The 13251-nt window shown below is 48.8% G+C and overlaps 1 protein-coding gene across 1 annotated transcript; it reads right to left on the reverse strand.

Moving 5' to 3' along the window:
• Positions 1-668: 668 nt before the first annotated feature.
• LOC115899019 (ly6/PLAUR domain-containing protein 8-like) lies at positions 669-10604 on the reverse strand. Its single transcript, XM_030935001.1, is given in 6 exon segments — positions 669-859; positions 862-906; positions 6179-6316; positions 7637-7801; positions 9902-10021; positions 10402-10604. Coding segments are annotated over 6 exon segments (714 nt in total). The 5' UTR covers positions 10457-10604.
• Between the last annotated feature and the right edge of the window lie 2647 nt (positions 10605-13251).

The raw sequence follows: 13251 nt of genomic DNA on the forward strand, positions 1-13251 counted from the left end.
TCCCAGTGACTTACTCATGCCCCTGCCTGGGAAGGCTAGTCAGTAGGAGCATGCTGGTCTTCAGTAGCCCCTCCAACCCTCCTTGGGCCCCCATCGTGATAGGACCCTGAGGTGATGCTGTTTTCTTCACTCGCTGTGGACCTCTGACCACAGTCAGGACAACTGTTGAAGAGCCATATATTGGCCAATACTGAAGGAGCTTCTGTACTGGGGTCAACACAGGCCTTATAAGGTAGACGGGGGAGCTCCTTGTGTGTGACAGTGCGGATGGTGGCATGTCCATCCCCAGAGGTGCAGGGCTGCAAGGTCAAGCGGTTGGCTTCCCAGAAGCAAGATGAGCAGGGATGTCATCAGATCCCAGAAACAAACGTGCACAGTTTCAAAGGCAAGGACCCCACCTGCAGCCCAGGAGTGGGAGGTGGTGCTGGATAACGGCTCAAATGAGGCCCAGCCCAGAATGCATCAGGACAGATTTGGGCAGTGAATGAACCAGCGCTTTAGTAATGGAGAACAAGGCAGCTGTCGGCATTACCTGGAGACCTGTGACTCCCACTTACTGGGCAGTTAAATGGGGCAGGGCGGGGAAAGAGGGTGTCAGCACCCCATGGGGTGCTCCGGACCTCAGAGCAGCAGAAATGGGGTGCTGGGCAAAGTGCAGCCCCAGGACCTCAGGGCCGCAGTCCCAGCAGAAGGAGGCTGGCAAAGGCCAAGAGGCTGAGGGAAGCTTTGAAGCCCATGTTGTGGGAAGTGGTCGGTGTAGACATGGGGGTCAAGCTGTTTACATTTGCACACTCAAACTTTCGAAAGATGACTCCTCCAAAAGTCTTATTTTCTCCAGACAGGAACTGACAGGTGGCGTACTGACATTGGAACAGCCTTTCACCACGAGACTGTTAGACTCAGTGTCTGTGAATGCAAAGGAGACAGGAGGGACGCCACTCAGTCCTTTGTCCTTCCACCCACGCCTGCTCTCAGTTTGTCACCTGCAGCGTGCTGGCCCGGTGACCGGCAAGAGCTGGTGTGCTCCTGAAACCCAGGCAGGAAGGAGCCTGCATGTTCAGAGTCAAGAACACCATGTGGCAATAGCAGAGAGACCCTGGAGGTCAGAGGCCTAGACTCCCACCCCCACCTGACCCTGGAGGAAGCAGACTCCTGGAGGCGAGTGGCCAGCCCAGGCTAAACAGTGAAGGTCAGAGCTGGACCTGGGACTCACATCTCCTGTGTTCCTGTGTAGCTGGAAGGTGAGGAAATCAGGAACAGGTTCCAAAGGCAGTTCTCTGTTCTCAGTTCAGGAAGGGGTCAGTACCTTGGGCTCCCCCTCCCCTTCCAGGCTCTGTTTTCTGTCCTCGCTCGTCTCTGGACCTGAGTCCTCCCCGCCTGAGTTTTCCCCGAGAAGAAGGAAGGGCCACCAGGAGGGATGTAAGAGACCACGTCTTGTCTCTGCCGTAAATTGGGGTTCTGCTATGTTTAATCATGTTTTGAGATTCAGGTACCAGAAAAAGGCCTAGGGCGCTTGTACAGAAGACGTAGTTATGATAGCAGCCACCGGTTATTGAGCACGTACTGTGTGCCCCGATTGCTCTGTCAGCTGCAATTCACACAGCCCTGGAGGCAGGCACCTCACAGAGGCCAAGGGACTCACGGAGGCGAAGTGACTCCACTCACCACTTGTCAGAGGCAGGGCTGCAATTTGAGTTCAAGGCCGGCTCTAGGACTAGGCATGGTGGCTCACGCCTGTAATCTTAGCACTTTGGGAGGCTGAGGTGAGAGGATTACTTGAAGCCAGGAGTTTGAGACCAGACTGGGAAACATTGTCTCTACAAAAAATTAAAAAGTTATCCAGGGGTGGTGGCACGTGCCTGCAGTCCACTACTGGGGAGGCTGAGATGGGAGATTGACTTGAGCCAGGAGTTTGAGGTGGCAGTGAGCCAGCGATCACACCCCTGCATTCTAACCTGGACGACAGAGCAAGACCCTGTCTCGAACAGCAGCAACAACAATGGCTGATTCTAAACTTGCTTGGAAAAGGAGTGGGAAACCTCCAAATGCTGTTTTATAGCAAGCATCAGTGCTGACGTTTTTAGTTTTGAGATGGAGTCTCGCTCTGTCGTCCAGGCTGGAGTGCAGTGGTGCAATCTTGGCTCACTGAAGGCTCCATCCCCCAGGTGCAAGCGGTTCTCCTGCCTCAGCCTCCAGAGTAGTTGGGACTACAGGTGCATGCCACCACACCAGGCTAATTTTTGTATTTCTAGTGGAGACGGGGTTTCACTATGTTTGCCAGGCTGATCTTGAACTCCTGACCTCAAGTGATCAGCCTGCCTTGGCCTCTCAAAGAGCTGGGATTACAGGCATGAGCCACCGCACCTGGCCGGTGCTGAAGACTGAGTTAGAGTGAGTTAAAGAGGTGTGTTTCATGGAATATTTCTACTGTATTTAAAAAAGTGATCTTGGCCAGGCGCGGTGGCTCAAGCCTGTAATCCCAGCACTTTGGGAGGCCGAGACGGGTGGATCACGAGGTCAGGAGATCGAGAGCATCCTGGCTAACACGGTGAAACCCCGTCTCTACTAAAAAATACAAAAAAAATCTAGCCGGGCGAGGTGGTGGGCGCCTGTAGTCCCAGCTACTCGGGAGGCTGAGGCAGGAGAATGGCGGGAACCCGGGAGGCGGAGCTTGCCGTGAGCTGAGATCCGGCCACTGCCCTCCAGCCTGGGCGACAGAGCGAGACTCCGTCTCAAAAAAAAAAAAAAAAAAAAGTGACCTTGAACAAAAAGAAACAAAAATACCCCTACATTTATGATAGCTTTGATCTGTCTGGCTTTCAGCGTAAGTCAAGTCCTATGAGAAAGAAGAAAATCGATCCCTTTTATCAGACCTGGGGACAAGATAAGTAGACAGAGAAAAATCTTTCTGATGTCATGTTGCCTTAGGACACAGCTTTAGAATTAAAAATCACAGCAGTTTAGACATCCCAGAAATGTTAAAAGTGAAAGGCGCTTTAAATGGATATTACTAAGGAAAGAAGCCGTTTGGAAAAGGCTACATACTGTATGATTTCAACTATAGGATAGCGTGGAAAAGGCAAAACTCCGGAGGCAATAACAAAGACCAGTGGTTGTCAGAGCTTAGAGGGCAGGGAGGGGTGAGTAGGTAGAGCACAGAGGAATCTTAAGGCAGTGGAAATGCCCTATATGGTGCTACTACAGTGGTGGACGCATATCATTATAATTTGTCCAAACTCACGGAATATACAACACCAAGGGGAGCCCTAATGTAAGCTGTCAACTTTGGATGATGCTGTATCAATGTAGCCTCATTGCTTAGAACAAATGTACCTCTCTGGTGAGGATGTTGGCAGCGGGGAGATTATGCTCTGGTAGGATGTTGGCAGTGGGGAGGTTATGCTCTGGTGGGTATGATGGCAGCAGAGAGATTATGCTCTGGTGGGATGTTGGCAGTGAGGAGGTTATGCTCTGGTGGGGATGTTGGCAGCGAGGAGGTTATGCTCTGTGGGTATGATGGCAGCAAGGAGGTTATGCTCTGGTGAGGATGTTGGCAGCGGGGAGGTTATGCTCTGTTGGGGATGTTGGCAGCGGGGAGGTTATGCTCTGGTGAGGATGTTGGCAGCGGGGAGGTTATGCTCTGGTGGGATGTTGGCAGCAGGGAGGTTATGCTCTGGTGGGGATGTTGGCAGCAGGGGAGATTATGCTCTGGTGGGATGTTGGCAGCGGGGAGGTTATGCTCTGGTGGGGATGTTGGCAGCGGGGAGGTTATGCTCTGGTGGGGATGTTGGCAGCGGGGAGGTTATGCTCTGGTGGGGATGTTGGCAGCGGGGAGGTTATGCTCTGGTGGGATGTTGGCAGCGGGGAGGTTATGCTCTGTGGGTATGATGGCAGCAAGGAGGTTATGCTCTGGTGAGGATGTTGGCAGCGGGGAGGTTATGCTCTGGTGGGGATGTTGGCAGCGGGGAGGTTATGCTCTGGTGAGGATGTTGGCAGCGGGGAGGTTATGCTCTGGTGGGATGTTGGCAGCAGGGAGGTTATGCTCTGGTGGGGATGTTGGCAGCAGGGGAGATTATGCTCTGGTGGGATGTTGGCAGCAGGGGAGGTTATGCTCTGGTGGGGATGTTGGCAGCGGGGAGGTTATGCTCTGGTGGGGATGTTGGCAGCGGGGAGGTTATGCTCTGGTGGGGATGTTGGCAGCTGGGGAGGTTATGCATGTCAGGTAAATGGGAAATTTCTATCACTTCCGCCCAATTTTGCTGTGAATCTAAAACTACTCTGAAAAATAAAGTGTATTTTAAAAAATAGTAAAAAGACGTTCAGGGCTGGGCGCTGTGGCTCACTCCTGTAATCCCAGCACCTTGGGAGACCAAGGCAGGCAGATCACCTGAGGTCAGGTGTTTGAGACCAGCCTGGCCAACATGGCGAAACCCCGTCTGTATTAAAAATACAAAAGGCAGTCGGGTATGGTGGCACATGTCTATAATCCCAGCTACCCAGGAAGCTGAGGCAGGAGAATCGCTTGAACGCAGGAGAATCGCTTGAACCCAGGAGACTGAGGTTGCAGTGAGCTCAGATCGCACCACCGCACTCCAGCCTGGGTGACAGAGCAAGACCTCATCTCAAAAAACAAAAAAACAAAAAAAAAGAGGTTCAGTATAAGCGGTTTTTGACACTGCTGAAAAATCCATAATTACAGTTAAACACTGATTTATGATGCTAGAATTGACACTTAACAAATATTTAAATGAAACTGTACCTGGACATTAGTGCTCTTAAACTCTTATTATTTGGAGTCATATTTTGGCAGAGACTGGCTTGTTGTTCATTTTAGCTTCATGCCTCTTTCTTTCCTTCGGGGTCATACTACCTGACTATGTCAGGCTCCCTTACAGCCAAGATGACTGTCTTACTGGGTCCTAACCAGTGAACTGTGGGAGGAAGTGATGCATTCACATCCAAGCCCAACCCACAGAAACCCACCTGCCTTCCTCCACTACCTCTCTTTCCTACTGCTGGCAAAGGATACAGCACAGAGCTGCCAAGACCTGGGGAGTGGGGGCCAGAGCTACGGGACAGAAGGAAACTATGGCCTGGACTCTGCAATTAACTGCTCCAGCAAGAAATAAACATCTATTGTATTGAGCCATAGGCTTTGGAGGTTGTTCTTTAACTCTTTAACTAGTTAAGGTTTCTAAATCTTCTTAGCTTTAATTTCTAAGACAGTGTATACTGACAGATGGAGTCCACATAAACAGAAGTTCTTTGGGGTCCTCAATAATTTTTAAGACATAGAGTCTTAACAGAGGGCCTGAGATCACAAGATTTGAGAACTACTGATGGCCTCTAATGTCCCTCTAACACAACCTGAATCGCTAAGAAAGAGGGGAGGCATGGAGGAAGTGCTGGTTTGCCCCATTTGTTTCCTGCGTAATTGCTGTACGTCAGATATTGATGCCATCTGGATACTCACTGAAGTGCCTGGACTTAAGATGTCCACCCAAGGGAAAGGAGAACAGGTGAAAAAGGAAGAGCCATGGCTGGGAGGACACAGGAAGGCCACTCGCACAGCCAGCACCCACCCAGGACATTGCTGGTGTTATTAACACCAATTAACTCACCTTAACTAGTATATTTAATAACCTTTAACTCTTTGGGCAAATGTTAGATATGTATGTTTTACAATGGTTAGTATCAAATTGCTTTTGTAGAAAAGGACAATTGGTTGGACTTTAAAACCCAATTTGACTCTTTCCGCCAGGTGATCCAAGCTACCAAAAGCCAACACCTCTTAGTGACAAGTAGAGAAGAAAAATGTAGATATAAAAGGAAATAAAAGTTGCACCAACCCTCACCTACAGAATGATGCAACCTGGTAAAGAAGTAAATGTGAGGAGGGGTGTGATGCGCTTAGACAAACGTGACTGGATTACAAGCCACAGGAGAATAGAGTTCGAGGGAAGCGTAGCCCAGGATAAACAGCTCTGGTCTAAGAAGGCAAAAATAGCAACAAGCTCAAGGCTACATGAACAGCCTCTTTATTTAAAGACATTATGACCTTTATCCCCTTTGTTCCACTACTCCCCTGGTCCTTCTGTGTTAACCCAGAATTTATGAACCAAGACTTGACATGTTCCCAGCTCAAGTCCCATAGAGGAATTGGAGCTACAAGACTTACCATTCTCAAATTCTGCAACTAGAAAGACACACTGTTCTTCTTCATAACATTTCCAGGGATTCCCACGACAGGAAGTGCCATTAGATTCATAACAGGCAAGGCACTCTGTGTTGCTGGACACATTCTTCCGGGGAGGGTCTGGAACAGTCAGAGTCATTGCTCAAGACAGTGTTATCATACAGAACATGGGAGGAAGGGGATAGGCAAGCAAAGAAACCACCAGAGATCCTGAGAACGGAGCAATTACATCCTTGGGAATCTCAGATCTAGCCTTGAAAACACCATGTCCCCTCAAAATATTTATTACACACAGCTCCACAGATCTGCCCTTACAGACTGTCTAGTCTTCAAGAACTATGGCCATCAGTGCGTTGGGGTGTAGACTGAGAAAGGTAAGATTCTGAGCTAAAACCAAACTATAGTCAACATCAACATTAGCCATCATGAACATTTGCCAACAAGTGGGTGAATGTTACCAAATCTTGCTCTGAACAAATAAACACAGGCCATTATTTAACATTATGACTAGAAGAAAAAAATGTATAATGAGACCAGCTCTGCTCTTAATTAACTGTGCTTTACGACCATGGCCAATAAACTTTGCCTTTTCAGCCACATTTTCTGTTTTTCAAAGAGACCTTTGGTGTAGATCAGCAGGTCTCAAATCATGGTCCAGGATGTCCTGAGTCCCTGAGACCTTACAGGGAGTGCTGCAGGGCTCAAACCATCGTCATGATAATACTAAAATATTATTTACTTATTTCACTCTCTTTCTCTTGTGAACATAAATTGGGGTTTTCCAGAGGCTCCATGATGCGTGAGACTGTAACAGAGTAAATGCACAAGTAAATATGAGAATCCAGCTGTCTTCTATTAAGTCAGAAACTAAAGAATTTGCAAAAAGTATAATAACAATGCTACCCTTCCCATTGTATATGTTTCTTTTGGAAAATATATTAATGTTGATGTGTCATGGGTTTTGGTTATTTTGGCGAACTAGTTACAATTTCTAAATTTTCTTAGCTTTAATTTCTAAGACAGTGTGTATTGACAGATGGAGTCCACATAAACAAAAGTTCTTTGGGGGCCTCAATAATTTTTAAGACATAGTGTCTTAACAGAGAGCCTGAGATCACAAAATTTGAGAACTACTGATGGGAACTAATGTCCGTGTCGCACTACTTGCAATATCTGTCTTCACTAGGAAAGAGGGGAAGTGCTGGTTTGCCCCATTTGTTTCCTGTGTAATTGCTGTAAGTCAGATGTTGATGCCATCTAGATACTCACTGAAGTGCCTGGACTTGAGATGTCCACCCAAGGGTAAGGAGAACAGGTGAAAAAGGAAGAGCCAGGGCTGGAAGGACAGAGGAAGGCCACTCACACGGTCAACACCCACCCAGGGCATCACCCACACAGCCAGTGCCCACCCAGGGCATCGCCCATGTGGCCAGCACCCACCCAGGGCATCGCTGGTGTTGCTGCACTCCTTTCCTTGGCAGCACTGGCTTACAAAATGAAAGTGTTCTTTAGCAGACACGTGGACAGTGAAGGCTGTAGCGTGTGTCTCCTCACTGCAGTTCTCCGCGGAGCAGAACATTTTCTGGTATAATCTGATTAGTGTCTCTACACAAAGACAAACACAGACTGTCAACCCCGATAAGGAGGAGGTGTGGGGAGGGTGGAGACCCGGAACAGCAACTGTTTCAGGCAAAGGCAGAAAATGCAACCTCGATGTAATGCAGTTTTGAAGACACTGGAGAGGGTTTTCTGGAAAAAATAATAATTCTTCCCCATCAGGTAGCCCCTCCTTTGAGCAGGAGACTATCAGAAGTGCAGGTTAAACTCCAGGCGAAAGTTATTGGGAGCCTGAAAATGGGTGGTCCAGGTGAGCAGTCCCTGAAGCCACCGGTAAGTCCTAAGATCTGTAAAAACGATCAAACAGACATGATGAGCCTTATGTACAATATGACATCCACAGTTCCTGCCTAAAAATTGAACCTGAATCCAGTCAAGCTTCTAGCCAGAGCAATCTAATATGGTAGCCACTAGCTATTTGTGCCTATTTAAATTTAAATCTTATTGATTAAAATCAAATCAAATTTAAAATTAAGCTCCTCAGTCAGAGCAGCCATATATGAAGTGCTCAGTGGCCATATGTGACTGCAGAACGGCATGGTGTTCACACAGATACTTCCACCACTGAAGAAAGTACTACTGGACAGCCCTGATTACCTACGCAAGAAATACTGAGAAGAGGAGAGCAAGTTATGTCATACCACTAAGAAGCAATCAACCACAGCTAGAACATGGGACAGCTACAGGGCAAGTGACCCATTTCTCCAACAAACCAATAGGATTGAACAAAAAATGATGGAAGCTCTTATAAAATAAGTTAGGTTTAACAGACCTAACAGCAAAATGGGGGATGTGGCTGGGATCCTAATTCCACACGTAGACCATATCATGACATCTTTGAAACAATTAAGAAATGTTTAAGATGGCCTGGGTATTAGAAGAAATTAAAGAAATACAGTTAACTTTCTCAGGTATGATAACAGTATGTGTCTTAGTTCATTTTGTGTTGCTATACCAGAATATCATGGACTGGGTAATCTATAAAGAGAATAAATTTATTGTTTACAGTCCTAGAGTCTGCAAAGTACATCAAAGTGCCAGCCTCTGGTGAAGACTTTCTTCTGCATCATCCCACGGCAGAAGGGCAAGAGAGAGTGAGAGCAAGTGAGGGAAAGAGGGGGCCAGACTCCCTTTTATCAGGAACCCACCTCCACACTCACGACATTAATGCATTTGCAAGGGCGGAGTCCTCATGGCCTAATCACCTCTGAATGTCCCACCTCTTAATGCCATCACAATGGCAATTAAGTTTCAACATTAGTTTTGGAGGGAATATTCAAACCATAGCAATATGGCAGTTATGTAAAAAAAATTATGATCAGAGATAGTGAAGTATTTATGGAGAAAATGACCAATGACATGTACACACATACGCATATATATGTGTGTGTCATGTCTATTTAGATAATGTTTAATTTAAAATACCATAGCCAAAAATACTATAGTAAGAAAAAAAACTATAGTGAAGAAATAGCTAAATGTTTAACTGCCGACACAGGGTAGTGGTTACAGGGCAGTTCATTGTACTCTTCTTCCTACTTTAAACATACACGAAGTGCATTTGAACGTGTCTATTACAAAAAAGTTAAGAAGAAATCTAAGTGCCCTGAGAAAGAGGGTGCAATAGTGGTTACACTCCACATGCCCTGTGGGGGGGTCTTGAATGAAGGAAAGTATGTTTGATCCAGAAGAGGAGGAACCATGAGGGAGAGATAAAAGGGCTGGGAAAAGGAAGAATGAAAGCTTCCAGAGCAAATCTGCCTGGTAATTTAACTAAGAGCTGCCCTTGCTTCTCACATCCAGGTACATGCATCTAGAATGAAGCTTTGTGATCAAGGGCATCGGTGTCCAAAACACGAGGGTCTCCCATCTGCTTTGACCCCGTGTTCTTGTCTGGCTCCTGCTTGTGTCAGCCATGCGTTGTTTCTCCTGGGAGTCACCTTTGTGGTTTCCTCTCTCCGTGGACAGCATGTCCCGGCTCTGCCTTTCTTTCCTGCCTGGACGTCATCTCCAGCTCCCTCCCGGTGCAAGCCCCAGAGGCGGGAAGGACACACACACCACCTCCCCCCCCCCCCGCCCCCCACTCACCTGGAGAGGAGCTGGCTGAGGAGCTGACACAGCTGGTGTTGGCATGCGAGGGACACTCAGAGGCAGTGCTGTTGACACAGGATTGTTCCCATGAATTACACTGCACATAGCTCCGAGATTCTGAGGACACAAGACGTCCAACACCAGTCAACATTCAGTAGACATTTATGGAGCATACTCTAGGAAAGCACTGCTCCCACCTTGCAGTAAAAGACAGATGGGATGGCATCCCTGCCCTCTGGGGATCCCTGAAATTGATGCTATAAGATGAGCCACCCTAATTAGTTTCTCCCACTGCTCACTATTCCCCAGTGGAAAGATCCAATCTTCAACAACAATACAGAGTGGCCCCTTGAAAGCAGGCTGCACAGACAGGTCTCATGGTCATCACTAACCATAATGTAACATGCGAGGCCCTCGGGGCTTTGAGAGCAAGAAGACACTGGTGAGGTGGAAAAGAGGGTCTCCATCCTAAAAAGGGGCCACGTGAGCTCTCCTACCTACAGCTGCAACAGCAAGCACTGCAGTGATACCAGCAACGAGGACGCCCTTCATGGTGCTGGAGCTGACTTCTCCCAAGGATGGGGGCCACAGGGCCTCGAGCCTGAAGAGACACAAAAAAGGCAGCCCCGGGGCCTTGGAGAGCTGCCTGTCATCCCCTGCGGGTTTTAATCACACGGTAACAAGCCCAGTACTCAGTCCAACCTTGTGACAGAAAGAATCAAAATCCTGAGCTGGGAGCACAAAGCTGACTCCACCCTGCTGCAGACAGAGGTCCGAGTTTCCTGAGTCTCAGCCTGCAGGAGCATCTACACGCGGGTGTGAAACACAGCCAGGGGCCGTTTCCCATGGGGCCAAGGCAGTTGCAAAATGTGTGGGCAGATGAATTTTTAGTTTCACTTTTGGGACGGGGTCCAAGAAGACAGAGCTGGGCTGGGGTCTGTGCCCCTCCACTCCCACAGAGCACAATGTCCCTCCTGCAGCCAGTCTCTCACTGCATCCGTATTTTACACTTAGGGGTTCTGTTGCTGCCACCCGCCACCACCTCCGCAATAGGCAAACATCTATTGAGCACTTACTCCATTCCAAGCACTTTACAGGTATTAATTTATGTAATTCATCTACTGGAGCAGGCAGGTACTATTATTAGCATCCTAAGAAAAATCAAGCCTTAGAAGGATTGGGTATTGCACTGAAAGTCAAGGTCTTACTTCTGGGAGATATCAGAACTGGAGTTTAGCCTATGTCCCTAACCGCTAGCCCACACTGCTTTCCACTATTCCCACAGTCCTGGGCCTGCAGCACTAAATCAGAGTTCCCCATGCACTTCTGAAGAGTGTGTCACCAATCTCTCTGCACCTTGCATTCCCTGCCTGCAGATTGTCTGAGTCAGACCTTTGAGGACTGCAAAGGCTTGGTCACATTCATTAGAATTCGAAAGAACTCCCAGAATTCCAACTTGCTTGTGTATCAAAGCAGCAGAGAGCAGGTGTGTGGCTCTGGCCTGAGCCCTTCTTGATCATTATCTCATTTACTGTATACACGGTCACTGTGAGCCACGCATGGCTATTTACGATTCTTTGATTCTTCGAGGGTAGATAAAATGAAACATTCTGTTTCTCAGTAGCACTGGCTACATTCCCAATGCTCAGGGGCCACATGTGGCTGGTGGCCGCAGTATTGGCCAAGGCAGGCACAGGACACTCCCATCATTGCGGGGAGTCCCAGTGGACAGTACTGTAGTACAGCAGAGGCTATTAGCCCCACTCTACAGGCGGGAAAACTGCAACAAAGAGGGATAGCGAAGTAGCCCAAGCTCGCTCCACCGAGAAGGCAAAGCCGTGCTCTATTCTAGGCCCTTCCGGCTCCAAAGCCAGGGTGCACGGTAATAGCTGCTACTTATGAAACAGAATCGCCTTCATCTGGAAGCCCCTACTCCCACCTCACCACACATAGGCACATCACACCACACACACACACCACACCCTACACAACACACACCACATCACACACACCACACACCCTACGGTGATACCCTGGTTGACTTATTAGGGTTGGTAAAGAGGAAGGGAAACCAGTTGTTCTGGGAGAAGAGGCCCATCCATGATGTCAATGACCCCACCATTTAGATCCAAGGAGGAAAATAAAGCATGTCTGGTCTGGAGCTTGTAGCAAACATGCGGCAGCCCTGCACCCCTACATGCCTGGGCACCCCTACATGCCCGGGCACACCCCGTCAGGCCCTGGCACCCCTCCAGGCCTGGAACCCCAGCTGCTTGCTTTTCTCCTCAGTGGGAAAAGAGTTTCAGGGGCCTGGCCTTCTGGGAAAAGGCTTCTCAAGCCTCATAGTGTGATGGAGGAGGGGAAAGGAGAGGATGAGATGAGATGAGAAGGAGATCCCAGCAGCATGTCAAGTGCACAGATCACCTCAGCCTATGGTGAAGACCTGACACTAGCCTCATTTTCAGGGAGACATGATGGAGGCCCAGAGAGGTCAGGACCTGACCCAGGGGCACACAGCAGAGAAACAGAGCCTGGGAGTGACCCCATAGCAGGACCCAGGGCCATGCTCACCACCACCTCTGTGGGTAAGAGGGACCAGTGAAGCTGGGGCCAAGGCAGGGCCCACCTGGGACAGGAGAAGAAGTGGCATCTGAGGCTGTTTCACTAGGTACTTCCCATGTGCAAAGTTTTATTGTGGAATCTTTTCAGCAGCCTGGCAGGGTCCTGCTATAATTGCTTTCATCTTCCACAGAGAAAGCTGGAGCTCAGAGAGGCTGTGAGGACACAAAACCACACAGAATGAAGGATGCCACACACAGAATGATGCACAGAAGACACACACATACTGCACACAAACCACACACGGAACAGCAGATGGCAAAACAACAAGAAAACTACGTCCCCAGCCCACATCCTCCCTGAACTCCAGACTCCCCTCTCCTGAGCATACGACTGCCTAGGGCAATGCCAAAGGAGCAAGGGCCACAAGAATGTCCTGGACCTGGCCAGGGAAGGACCTGAGCTGGTCCTGAATGCCCTTCCTGTGGTTTCAACTTCTCCCAGGGCTCGGGCCCTGGCCTTGCAGTCCTCTCACTTTCTGGATCTGGCCTGGTGATTGTCCTACAGAAGGAGGATCCCGGTAGAAGCTTAGTGCTGGTGTGGGAGAGGCCTTATATAGCAGGTGGCCGTACAATCAAAAAGCACAGCTGCTTCTGGGGAGGGACCTCTGGGTCAGACAGGCTAAGGCTTCTGGCTGTCAGACTGTGCCCTGGCCAATAGGGCTACAGGCTGCTCAACTCTTTGGCATCTGTGCAGCTCGTGTCCTCTCTCAGACCTCTAGGAATTGG

This window comes from Rhinopithecus roxellana, chromosome 8, assembly GCF_007565055.1.
Source record: "Rhinopithecus roxellana isolate Shanxi Qingling chromosome 8, ASM756505v1, whole genome shotgun sequence".
In the NCBI taxonomy this organism is placed as follows: Eukaryota; Metazoa; Chordata; class Mammalia; order Primates; family Cercopithecidae; genus Rhinopithecus; species Rhinopithecus roxellana.